Genomic DNA, 13,952 nt, shown 5'->3' with positions numbered 1-13,952 from the left:
CGGCTCCCAGTGCACACTCAGTAAAGAAAATGTGGTGCTTAAAGCTAGTGAGCAGTACTTAAAATCAAAGACCCAAGGCCAGCTCTTTTTCACTGTTACAATTGTGGAAAATGTAAGCCCAATTCCAGAATGGTAGTTATTCTAGAGCAGGAAAATTCCATTCTCTATTCCAGCCTATATTTGTAGAAGACACTTAAATGGTATATATCGATGCCTATAACCGTATCTTGATGCATATATTCTGTTACAGTAAAAGCTTAGGTAGCTGCTGAGCAATGTTTTAAATTAAACAATCACATACAACAATCCAGATACCCCCTGCTCAGTTAGGTATCATTGTTATTCAACTAAACTGAAAATACAATCTTAAGAATATTTTCCTAGAGTAAGCCCTACTGAAGAATATGAGGCTTTGTTCTGAGTAAACATGTTTAGGATTGCTCCCTGAATCACATCTCACCAGTGCCATCCTAAGGAGAATTATTCTAAGCCTATTTATTTATTGCTTAGGATAGCACTGCAAATCCCTATATGCAAGCACATTCAACTTGCACAGAGCTCATGCTGCTTTTTCTTGTGCATATAAAGTGCTAATGACTGGAAATCAGCTGCAGCTTCCCAGCATTTGTACATAGTGCAGCAGAACAACCAGGTAGATAACCATCTCCTGGATCAATATATGCATGCTGGTTGCATGCACTTAATCTCCCATCCCAAGCGTTTTAGGTGTAGAAATCTGATAGCATGTGAAATGGTTTACTTCATAGCTCACAGTGCTGCATGATCAAAATTAATCACCTCAGCACCTCCAGTTCTCAATATTGCCAAATCTGCGGATACTTCAGTCCAGAAACGAGCCATAAATAGACAAATCTTTATACAAACCTGAAAAATGTTCCAGGTTTGCAGAAAAATCTGAAATCTTTAAAAAAACAACTGAGGGTTAGAATAATAGAAGCAGCACCTACAGCTTTAAGAAAGTTACTAGGCAACTACAACAGTATGCCAGCCTTCAAACCTTGGTATCTGCCTGTAAGAGGCGGTTTTGCCTTTTAACAGAGGACTCATCAGGACCAGGCCTGGCAGCAACCACCGGCCAACTTGCAACCTTGCGACTTGCGTGACTCATCCAGGCACAGCTGCTTGCTACCATTAAACAGCAGCCACCTCCCAAAAGCCAGTGTGGTACAGGAGTTACAGGTTCAGACTAGGATCTGTACTACAAAGGTTTGAATCTCTACTCTGCCATGGAAACTGGTGGGGTGACCTCGGGTCGGTCACATGCACTCAGCCTCACCTATCTCACAGGATTGTGTGAGGATAAACATGGAGAACGATGCCTGCTGTTTGGGGTCCCCAATGTGGAGAAGGATGGCATATAAATGAAATAATTAAATAACACACACACCTGAAGATGGCAGGCAGATAAGTAGCAGGTTAGTTGGGGTGTGGGTAGAAGGAAGCAGGGAAAGGTAAGGATATGGGGCTGTCAGGAGGAGGGGAAGAGGAAGCAGTGAGGGAAGGGGATGGGGGGGGCGGAAATAATGTACAAATCATTGCTGGTTCTCCATCATACAACTGGGTGTGGCTCAGCTGCCTGCACTATGCAATTTAGCCAGGTTTCCTACGGAGAGGCTGCCAGGGTGAGGGAAGGAAGAAAAGCTGAAGACATGAGGGCAGAAAAAAGTAGGCTGGTCGGTAGTAGGAAGAAGAGAAGCAAGAAAGGAGGATAGTCTGTGACACCTTCCAGGGAAGGCTAAGAATTAGTGGAGCAGGGGAAAATGAGATGCCCCTTACATAACCTTGTGGTTTCCCAGTTTCTACATTCCTACTAAAGTGAGCAGAATTATTTTGAAAGAAAATCTGTAGGCAGTACTTATTATTGATACATTTATACAGTGAGTCATCACCCTCTTTGACATTGGGAGTACATTTTTTTGCTCTAATCCAAAAGGCTGATAGCCAAAGCATGCCATTTTGATCTATACGACACTTGCCTTAATAATTATACATTATTAAAGAACAACACATTGTGCTCCAATAGCATGGAAGAATTACTTTAAATGAGTTTGAGATTAGATAGAGCAGTAGAACTTCTGTCCTATCTCTTTTCTGTGCCACTGCTTATTAACCTGCACAATATTAAATGCATTTCTGATTACCATGCCCACTTCACTCCTAATGGCTTCATTCTACCATAAAGCCCACAAAAGGACTTATTAATGGCCACTAGTACCTTAAGGCATCCACAGGAAAGAAATATTGCTTAAAATGTGGCAGCCAAGTTACTACTTGAACCTAAGTGATGTTATTGACTCTGAAGTCAAATAGATGCTTTTTAGGCCTCAAATATATAAACATTTATACCCCACCTCTTTGACTATGAGGTATTAACAACCAATTCGTTCAAATATATTAAAATCACCGCAATTAAAAACCAGAACACCTAAATCTGCAAATCAAGATAACCTGCTCAAAAAAGCATGCCCTCCAATGGACTGTCTTACATCGCTTTTGAAACATCACCAAGGAGGATGTTTCTCCAGATTTCTTCCACAATCCCATTCCGGAAGACTGGGACAACAACAGAAAATTGTCATAATCTGGCCAAGAAAATATAAACTTGTTAAGCAGTTAAGTAGATGGCACAAATACGAGAAGCATTGTTCTAAGAACCTAAACCAGTGTGCTGATCTAAACAGTTTCATTCCAGAATGCATTTGGCAGAGGGCAAACTTGTTCCAGCAGACTAGTATGCACTTCAAAATATGTGGAGCTTAGCCCATGGCGGAAAGAACCAGCACCTTAAACGGAGGTCAGAAATAATAGGATTGATTAAATTGTTTCAAATTACTACTAATACAACTGTAGCAAGCCAAACCACTTTATACTAACAGGCTGCAATGTTTTGCACTGATTTTTCCAACTTACCTTCAAGCCACATAGAGTGCATTGCAGTTGTCTAATTCACCGTGACTGTGTAGTAAGGAGTTTCCTAACCAAATGGAAATGGTAGGAAACATTCCTAGCAACAGCACCAACCTGCTTTTCAAATAGCCAAGTAGGGTCCATAAGCACCCCCAAATTACTGCCAACTATCACTCAGTTCTGAACGAAGTTCTTATTGCCAAGCTCAGGCTGCAAAGATTAAGATGCTTCTTTTCTTTCAATGCCAGACAACCACTTCCTGCCATCTTCTGGAATACAGCACTAAGTGGTTGATGTATTTCAAAATGATGCAATCCTGAGCAGAACTGCACCCCCCCCCCACACACACACACAAATAAAAGAAACCCAGGACACCAATTTGACATGACTAAACAATTACACTGGCTTGGGTTCTATGACCGACTTCCATGTACTAATCTACTGTGGAGTGTACTTCCCCCTCACTTGTTTGTGCAAGAGCAATGATTTTTAAATGGGACCTTCTTACAAGAGGAATTTTTAGCAAAAGCAGAAATATGGTCTGTGGCTGAGCCTGCCTAGCTTATCCCGTTCACTGGATTCAAACCCAGATCTTCAGTTTCAGAGTAGTTTTATTTGGGAAGGGGTCAGTGCCATCTCATTTTCTATACAGCAAACTACAGTATTCTCTGAAATTCACACTGGTTTGCAATTTACTGGTGTGGTAACATAATTCAAAAATCTTGTTAATGGCATATACATATAGGGTTCATTGATATACCTTTTAAGTGGAGAGCCAGTTTGGTGTAGTGGTAAAGTGTGCGGACTTTTATCTGGGAGAACCGGGTTTGATTCCCCACTCCTCCACTTGCACCTGCTGGCATGGCCTTGGGTCAGCCATAGCTCTGGCAGAGGTTGTCCTTGAAAGGGCAGCTGCTGGGAGAGCCCTCTCCAGCCCCACCCACCTCACAGGGTGTCTGTTGTGGGGGAGGAAGGGAAAGGAGAGTGTGAGCCGCTCTGAGACTCTTCGGAGTGGAGGGCGGGATATAAATCCAATATCTTCATCTACCTCACAGGGTGTCTGTTGTGGGGGAGGAAGGGAAAGGAGATTGTGAGCCGCTCTGAGACTCTTCGGAGTGGAGGGCGGGATATAAATGCAATATCTTCATCTACCTCACAGGGTGTCTGTTGTGGGGGGGAAGGGAAAGGAGATTGTGAGCCGCTCTGAGACTCTTCGGAGTGGAGGGCGGGATATAAATCCAATATCTTCTTAATGAAGGGAAAGGAGTGTGTGGATCTTATATGCCTGGCTCACACAAAGCCTTATATTCTTGGTGAGGAGGAGCATGTGCAACTGCGCTCTGCACCACAGGACGACAATCCTCAAATGGCTTTTGTGAGAATTGGTAATTTGGCACTTCTCTACTTGCAGCAAAATGCCCACATGCCAGCTAAATTCGTTAGACAACTTTCTCCTTTGGACTGTTCACAGGGTGCCAACCATGTCACAGGCTTTTTCTATGGTGGGTTCCGTCCTTTGGAATGGATTACTAGGATGGTTCAGAGGGCGCCTCCACTTTGCTACCTTTAGAAAGGTACATAAAACAAGTTTAATAACATTTCAATTCTCATTTCTGTGCTTTTAAGAAAAAAACAAAACCCTATGCTTTTAATCTGCATTTTTAAGATCTTGTTAATGGAACTGTTCTTTGTCCTTGTATCCTGGTGGTGATTGTTAGCCACACTGAATCAGAGGAAGTGAGGTAAGACAGGTTTCAAATAAATTAGACTAAAGTAATTGTGCGAAGCGCTTGGATCCTGACACCATTATATCACATGCCATATTGTGACTTTCCAGCATGCCAACACTTTACTATATAAAAAGTTGCTTCTCTAAGCTCTTTAGTACATTTCACTAGACTTTTGAAAAATGTCTTACATATAATTAACCAGTTTGATGGACCAGATTACAGGCTCACTGGTGTATATGAAAATTCTGAGGGCTTCCTACTTTTTTTTTTTTAGTATCACATTCTCACAAGCCATAAAGAAGGATGAAATACAGCTGAAAGATACTGTCAAAAACGTACATCTCTGCTACATTTAAAAATTTCCTGAAGGTTACCTGGAGAGCCAGTTTGGTGGAGAAGTGTGTGGACTCTTATCTGGAAGAACCGGGTTTGATTCCCCACTCCTCCACTTGCACCTGCTAGCATGGCCTTGGGTCAGCCATAGCTCTGGCAGAGGTTGTCCTTGAAAGGGCAGCTGCTGGGAGAGCCCTCTCCAGCCCCACCCACCTCACAGGGTGTCTGTTGTGGGGGAGGAAGATAGAGGAGATTGTGAGCCACTCAGACACTGAAATCCAATGTCTTCTTCTTCTAAAAACATGTATTGGCTCCCAATGGGGAGAAGGTCCTCTGGCTCTATCCTATTCTTCAGTTTTCTAAAGGCCAACAGCCACAATGCAAACAGCCCAATGCATTTTAATTCAGAAGATGCATATTAATACTTAATGCACAGACACTAAGAGGACAGTATACATACACATTGTATACCTTTTGAAACAAAAAGTACACCATACGCCTAACAAAATCAACCTCAGACTTTTACTTATTTGCCTTAGATGTGCTATAACTCATTTCTAAGATATGACTTCAGAAAGTCTAGTTAAAATGAGTAAGGTATAATTTTACTGCTTGCAGAATCAGAGAGGAAATAGACACTTAGTCCGCAAAAGAAGACTGTATCTCTAAGGCAGAGATTATTTGTGAAACGCATGCTAATGTACACAGAGTGCAAATGAAGGGAAACTAACATTTCCAAGCCCACCCCATCGCCTGACTCAGCAAAAGTATGCTGCCTGCACACTTTCTCCAGTGCAGAGTCCATGATGTCAGCTTGTATTAGCACTACTTGGTTCAGTGATGTGCACAACGTAGCCTGTCCACTGCTGGGAATTATAGACGTGGTCCCAGTAGCTGGTTGCAGCGATCCAGCCTCGTGCAGTACTGGCTCAGACAATGAATTTACTAGCCCAGGAGGTCATATGCCCTCAGAAATTTGCATATATCAATTTTGCTAAAAAGAATTGCAGGGGCACATGCTAAATAGCTAGCAGTGTGTTTGATTATGTACTAGGCCCCTGAAATCAACAAATTGCTCTCTACACTGTAAATAAACACATATGCAAGATGCCCATGTTTTGATATGTATTTTTATTTCCCTGCAGTTTTCACTTATCAAGAACAAGTAACAGGGAAAGTTGTCTGAACTAGTGCATAAACAAACATTCTGAAACACCACTACACATATCTAATTTACAAGAACCGTATAAAAAAAGTCACTAAAACACTACACTACGAAGGTGTCCAATGCTTACAGTCAGACTTTTTCCAGCCCGTTACTTGCCTTGTAGCCACAGGAAAACTCTCCAAAATTGAAAGACAATCTGCCACAACCCTCCCCCCCTCCCCCACCACCTGGGATGGCTCGATATCTAGACATCCAATAATTATTGCAATGATATATAATGCAATACATACCTGGTAAAATATCATTTATGTGGTGTGTTACAGTTAAAAGCCAGTTAAATTATGCAGACTTCAGATAAAATATAATCAGTTGAAAATTTTCTTCATATCTGCACAGTTTAATATGTGCTAGATGCATAATTTTTACTAGTCAGGTTTTCTGTGTAATTATTTTTTTATAAACTGGTATTATAAATAGAAATATACATTCAAAATATATGGAAAAGTGGGTTACTACATTAAATTTGCATGTATCGATCCATCCCTTTCCCCTGCACAGTAATAGAAAATACTATTTTGCCTTGAACTTCATATTTGACAGTGAAATGCCACTAAAGTATTTACCAAAAAGTCCATCTAAAATTGTGAAACAAAATGAACCAAGTGAAAACTTTACATTTCCTTTAGAAAAAAATTACAAGAATTTTTCCTAGCTATGAATCTTTAACTTTTTTTTAGACACAAAGTTGGATTTATTTTTACAAGATACAAAATGTAAACATGGCAAAATAAATAGTTAAAACAAGTGATGCAGGATCCCATTTCATGCTCATGATCCCATTAAAGAATTATTTTTAAATCCATTCAGTTGCAAATTCAAGTGCAAAAGCATGATGATGAATATCTACTATTCAAGTAACAGAAATAATATTGATGATACAAATAAACTATTTTACAAGGTAGTGATTTTCCCAATTTTACAAAATGTACATTATATCGACTTTATACGATATGATAGTCCATTTTAGGTCCATTTTAATTCCCTGTGATCCACAGAGTGCTGCTTTGCATTCAGTTGGAATATAAACGACTACACCATCAGCACAGGTTGAACCACTGCTTTGAGGTTATGTCACTTCCATTGCTACTGTTGTCTCTGCTATTCCATTTAAACCCAATCTTTCCGGTTCATGGTTCTCTCTGAAAAAGACAACGCATAACAGTTACAAGTGGAAAGCTCTATCTATATGGGTTTCCACCGACACGCTATTAAGGTATTTGAACTGAGCAAGCAACACCCGCTGAAATGTCAGAAGTCAGAGACTAATGATAGCTGGAAAACGGAGCCTCGCTGCCCTTGATAAACGTCTTTCTTAGAATTAATTACGCAAACAAGTAAAAAAAACAAACCCTGCAGAAGTTATGCAAAGTAAACAAACAAACCCAAAACACTCATACATTCATTCTGAATGCTTCATATAAACTGCAGAATTTATCTTCTGACCGCAGCCATCACATTATATGGGCACCAAATTTAATTTTTTTCTTTACCACAAACATACACAACTCCTTGTCCCATCATCATTATTTTATATATATATATATATACCTTGCTATGCTGCTGATGGCACTGCTGGGAGTCACCTTTGGCACTCTGTCCATACTGGCAGCAACCGTGGCAAGTTTTAAGGCTGTTGGCGATGGTGCTGAAGTCCTTGTATTGATATGTACATTGACTGGAGATACAACACTGACATTGTTGAGGTGCACTGCGTTGGTGAGACAAGAATTGTTCATAGGAAGCGTCTGAGGACTGTTTGTGCACAATGCTGGGATTAAGTGGTTTGTGGTGGTATGGCCAACTGTCCTTACAAGCTGTACAGTTGAGATCCCTGGGCTAGATGACAGAGCCATGTTGGTGGAGTACAAAGTTTTTGACGTTGCTGTCAAGAAACAAACACACTTATTAAGATTTCAAGCACATTTCAAAGGCTTCAAACAACAGAAAATATTACATAAAACTTAAACCCGCTGTGAAACTGATCGAGAGCTAAGTATTTATGTATTTGATTTTATCACGTTTGCATGTAATATCAAGTAGGTTAGGATGATGTTGGCATGTATTCTCCAACTGTTGCTGATGATGGAAGGAAACTTCAGCTGCCAAAAAGGGTTTGAAATTTCCACCCAATTCACTCTTCCAAGAAGAAGAAGAATTGCAGGTTTATACCTCGCCCTTCTCTCTGAACCAGAGACTCAGAGCGGTTTACAATCTCCTATATTTTCTCCCCCCCACACCTGGTGAGGTAGGTGGTGCTGAGAGGGCTCTCACAACAGCTGCGCTTTCAAGGACAGCTCTTGCGATAAGCTATGGCTGATCCAAAGCCATTCCAGCAGCTGTTAGTGGAGGAGTGGGGAATAAAACCAGGTTCTCCCAGATAAGAGTCTGCGCACTTAACCACAACACCAAACTGGCTCTCCCCTGTTCTGTCCCTCTAATCTGTTCATAAAGGTCCACATACCAAACAGGAACCAAACCGGGGGGGGGGGGGGGGGGATGGCTCACTGGGCTACAGAAAAATTTGCTTCTGTGACCTCGAATAATGTATTTTTGCAGGATACAACCAGTGACTGTCCAGAGTGATTCATTAAGCTTCAGGGCAAAATGCGAATCTGAAACCGGTCCTAGTCCAACACTAACTTCTACAGAATACTAGGGCTCTTTTTTCTAAAATTCAGGGCAAGATCCAGAAAGTATGTATCAGAGCTTGTGTATGCCCAGTTGAGCTTTGGGAAGGAGGCAGCAAAAGAACTGGTGAGCAAGGCAAGAGCAGAAGTTGGTCAAGTAATTTGCTTCTCAACTGATGCCGATCTCATTCATTTCCTGTACTTCTCCCCCCCACCCCCACCACTAATTTTCAATCCAGTTTCTCTCAGCACAAAGTATCAGCATTTGTTCTGTTGTATACAAACTATCTATAAAAGGTAATAAGACCGAAAAAATTAGTACCTGAGGGCTGAACAACACCATTGATATTGTGGCTGGTGCTCTGTTCCTTTGTCACTTCAGTGCGACTGGGAGCAGGAGCACTCACCACTGCAGATGCAGCAAAATGGGCGCTGGCCGAGTCAAGCGTTTTCGACATACAGTCAGAGGTGCTTGAGCCCTGGGGAAGTCACACAATAGTTCACCATTACAGACTAATAAGAAAACATATAACGAAGCTGAAGCCTCTTATAGCAAACATAAACTAGAAGTTTCTATATATAATTCAGATTCCGTCTTTGGGTTAGGAACTCTGCTCCCCCCCATCCGTCACACCTCTACTACCCTGAAATTCTAATCGTTCTGAAATGACAAGAAGTTCTTCAAGATGTTACTCTCCACCCCAACAGCAAGATAACTATTAGGGTTTGTAGAATCTTTCGGGCTCAAGTGCCGTGTTCTACTGGAGAAAGTTTTTCTTCCAGACGTTTCGTTCTCGGCTGCGGAGAACATCCTCAATGGCGTTGCAGCCGGAGCAGGCGCTCTGACCTTCTTGGCTGCTGTGCATTGAGTGGGGCCAGGGCTGCTGGAGAGCTGCTATTTCTAGGCTGCAAGGGGTGTGGTGAAAGGGCAATAGGTTTGTGGATGCGCTCAATGTTTGGTGGGGTTTCCTGGAAGGGTAGTGATAAGGAAACTGGCTGTTGAATGTGACCATTGTTCTGTGTTAATTGCTGGGAGGGTTGGAAGGGGTGTGAAGATAAGAAAGATGGTTGTTGACTGTGCTGATTGTTCTGTGGAATGTACTGGTTGTTCTGTGAATTTCTGCAAATTATAGTCTGTAGGGTGTTTTGCAGAGCTGGATACCAAGATTGGTGGATGGAAATGCCTTCTTCCTTTCTGTTAAAGTTGTGCTGGTGTTTGTAAATCTCAACAGCTTCTCTGTTCAGGCGGGTATGATAATGTGAGGCCGTAGAAAGGACTTCAGTTCTTTCAAAGTGGATGATGTGGTCTCCTTCTTGAAGTGCATGTTCAGCTACAGCTGATTTTTCTGGCTGAAACAAGCGACAGTGTCTCTTGTGCTCGGTGAGGCGGGTGTTGATACTGCGTTGGGTAGTGCCAATGTAGACTGCACCACAGGAGCAGGGGTTGAAGCCCTTCCAGGAAGCCCCACCAAACAATAGGCACATCCACAAACCTATTGCCCTTTCACCACACCTCCTCCAGCCTAGAAATAGCAGCTCTCCAGCAGCCCTGGCCTCACTCAATGCACAGCAGCCAAGAAGGTCAGAGCGCCTGCTCCGGCTGCAACACCACTGAGGATGTTCTCCGCAGCCGAGAACGAAACGTCTGGAAGAAAAACTTTCTCCAGTAGAACACGGCACTTGAGCCCGAAAGATTCTACAAACCCTAATGATGTTACCAGCCATGAAAACCTGAAATCTTTGATAGCAAGATAACTGCTCCTGCTGAATCAGAAAATGCTTGTTGAGTTTGTTTTTAGGGGAGAAGAAGAAACTCCAAAGTCTCAGTATGCATGTGAAGATAGAAGCAATGCTCTATATCACAATCACTGAAAATAAGATTATCTGGGCATGGAGGGGGAGGGTATAAAATATTTCTATTTGTTCTAAACAAAGCAACTACAAAAATCATTCATTCTTCTGAAGAATGTGTTCAGAGAAACACTCTGTATCTGGTATAAAATGAATGTGCCACTATAATTAATATAGGATTGAAATATTAAACAGCATAGCATGGAGCATTTACAATAACGGTGGCAATATGGTGCTTTTTACATAACCCCCCTGAACACTCTTCTATGGACATTGTACCACTGTGGAATCATTAAATAAGTTTTCAGAACTACAGTGAAAAAGGACCATAAGAAAAGCCCGCCCCCACTACTAAACTAAGTCATTCTATCCATGCAAGTGGTGTGAATGAGGGTATCACAGACAAAAACAGTCAGCAATGAATGGCAGCCCACTTCCAACACCATAGCAATGGCTATGATCTGTATCTCTGACTACACAGTTCACACTTGGTCTGCATTATCTAGGAGATGGCCAATTTAGAGTTTGTTGTAAAAAAATTGTATAACGAGAGCCAGTTTTAAGTGTCCCATCTCCACTCATAACCCTGACCCTTTCATAACTGCACTGGCTGCTGATCAAGTACTGGATCAGTTTCAAGATGCTGGTACTTACCTTCAAAGCCCTATTCGGCTGGGGCCAGAATACCTTCAGGACCGCCTCTCCCCACATGAGCCCCATAGGACTCTAAGATCAGCAACAACATTTACTGATGGTCCCCAGCCCCAGAGACATCCAACTTGCCTCGACTAGGGCCAGGTGGAATGAGCTCCCCTTGGAGATCAGGGCCCCGTGAGACCTGTTGCAATTTCGCAGGGCCTGCAAATCAGAGCTCTTCCACCAGGCCCTCAGTTGAGGCAGTTAGGCCCACCCCCACAGTCATCTTGGGATCTGATGGACCTGACTGGTCATGACTGCTGAGGTAGCATTTTTAAGTAGTTTTTAACTGTTTTATACTGAAACTTTTAATGTTGTCTTAACGTTTATGTTCTGATGGAACCCTCCTGAGCCTGCTTGCAGAGAGGGAGGGATATATAAATAGAATGAAACACATACATTACATAAATAAATGATTTCAAGTTCAAAAGAAAAGGTAGAATGTTCTAGAATTAAGTTTCTGGTATATTACCAAGAGTTACCTGTGCTTTTGGATGTGTCTGTTGGGAGGAATGCTGAGACTGCTGTTTCTGCTGGAGCTGAGCAAATTGCTGCCTTTGCATTTGAACTAATTGCTGTTGATGGGTTTGAAATTGTTCTTCTGTAATCCCCCCTGTTACTGCAGAAAAAGGTGACTGTTTTAAAATTTACATTGAGAAACACAATGCAATCCACAGCATACTTACAAGAACGTTGAAAGCATTTTATATAGATTTTAACTATCAGGAAAATAGAACAATGCAACTTGCGGCACACTTACAAGAACACTGAAGGCATTTTATACAGATTTTAACTATCAGGAAGACAGGACACAGTACACATTATTGGTACGTGGTCAGTTAAACAATGAATAGAAGCTTAGTGTAACTATTCATCGTGTCTTGCGGCAGAGTGTCAAGTGCTTGCTTTTATCGTATCACTAAATAAATAATTTATTTATCTGTCCCTTATCTGGTCACACATCTTGGTCATACACCTGGTCATAGGCAATTATTAATTGTGCGGGAGAATGCCATACGCCCCAGAATTTCATGTTTGAATTTTAATAACTGCATTTGCACTCTATACATGCCCCAAGACACCTTTCTGCAAGAGAAAACATATGGAAACACAATGCCTGAATGAACAGGTTATTTAATTTTTCTTCAAAACAAACACCATCATAATGGAACCTTTTTGGAACTCCGGCTAACATCCATATTTAAAACCACCGCTGATTAATGAATGAAATGAAGTGGAATTAGTTCCAGGTGAGCAGCCATGTTAGTCTTTAGCAGCAAAATAAAACAGGAGTTCAGTGGCACCTTAGAGACCAACTTGTTTTATTGAATTAATCCACAATTAATGGGCTGGATCCAACAAAGAGAATGTGACTCTCTCAACTCTTCCTGCAGCCCCAAATGACCCCAAAATGCTATTCCATATGGAAGCAACATTTGGGGGAGAGATTTTAGGCTGCTGCAGGAGGGGGAATGCTTGAAAGCGACACTCTTCTGGATCTAAGCCATGGCATTGCTATATTCTACAGTTCAACAGGATTTTAAAAGAAATTTTTGCTTTAAAGATATTGTCATCTTAGAGATTTTGAAAACCAGGGATTTCCTGATAAAAGGGATTTCTTAATGAAGAATGCACTAAAAGTTGTAACATTTGCAGGTTAGCAAGGTGATTGCCAAGATTTCAGGCTGGTGCATTCCTACAGGAAAAGGGAAAGGTCGGTGCTTTGCATTCTGTATATTAAAAAGAAACAACTTCTCTTATTATTTCCTTATAGGAAGAAAAGTTTGAGCATTGTGTGCTCATAATTTAACATTTCTAAAAGTTCCTAAAACGTACTAGTGTCCCGTATGAATTTACATGCCTATTCTGCATAATGCGCAACTGATGGAAATCTTCACTTTTCTCACAGAAGCCATATCAGCAGAGTATAACTGTCATGTGTGAAACTGACTTTAAAACGTTTTACAGTCATCTCATCATTCATTTTTAGCACCACCCAGCTCAAGTCACTCATGCTTCTATTAATCAGAGACCTGAAGTTACCATGCACTAATATATACTTTTATTAACCACTTATTAACATTCTATGTAACAGAAAGCCTTGTATCTACTTTTTCTAAACGTATTTATAGATTATCACTATTGCAGAAGTCACCATAATTTCCCTATGAGTAATCCTCTGCCATAACTAGGAAGGAGGACATACAATCACAACACACAAGATGCAGAGGAGAGAGAGCATGCATGTCTGAGGGGCCTTCCAAATCTGTGCATCGTGTCTGACATTGTGTCTGAACCAAGACAAAGATTTTCCTCAGTAATGCAGGAAGGTGTGCAATAGATGAGTTACTTTTTACTGACTTAAGGGGTTACAAAAGAAGAATTCAGAGGAGTGCACCATTTTTGTGGCTGAGGAACTTTCCAAAGAGTGAATTCTTTACTTTTATTGTTATGTACAGTGCAATTCTAAGTGAGATATACCCTCCAAAACCTAATGACTTCAGTGGGTTTAGAAAGGTTTAGGATTCTATTTAGGATTGCACTGTTAAAAATTTAAGA

General features: G+C 41.3%; 1 protein-coding gene across 2 annotated transcripts in view; it reads right to left on the bottom strand.

The window, feature by feature from the left end:
- Positions 1–6,103: 6,103 nt before the first annotated feature.
- The window catches only part of EPC2 (enhancer of polycomb homolog 2), a 73,288-nt gene continuing 65,439 nt past the window's right edge, over positions 6,104–13,952 (bottom strand). The window contains exons 11-14 of one of the 2 annotated variants that reach the window (XM_060256883.1): positions 11,876–12,006; positions 9,169–9,325; positions 7,768–8,101; positions 6,104–7,358 (exon numbers count right to left, since the gene is read on the bottom strand). In XM_060256883.1, coding sequence (XP_060112866.1) covers positions 7,286–7,358; positions 7,768–8,101; positions 9,169–9,325; positions 11,876–12,006 — 695 coding nt within the window. In that variant the 3' untranslated portion in view covers positions 6,104–7,285. Of the gene's footprint in view, positions 7,359–7,767; positions 8,102–9,168; positions 9,326–11,875; positions 12,013–13,952 lie in introns of both variants that reach the window. The other variant, XM_060256882.1, reaches the window with a different exon arrangement.

This window comes from Heteronotia binoei, chromosome 16 (genome assembly GCF_032191835.1).
Source record: "Heteronotia binoei isolate CCM8104 ecotype False Entrance Well chromosome 16, APGP_CSIRO_Hbin_v1, whole genome shotgun sequence".
NCBI lineage: Eukaryota > Metazoa > Chordata > Lepidosauria > Squamata > Gekkonidae > Heteronotia > Heteronotia binoei.
Note: the sequence above shows the minus strand (reverse complement) of the source record. Positions and strands in the feature narration are given on the sequence as shown.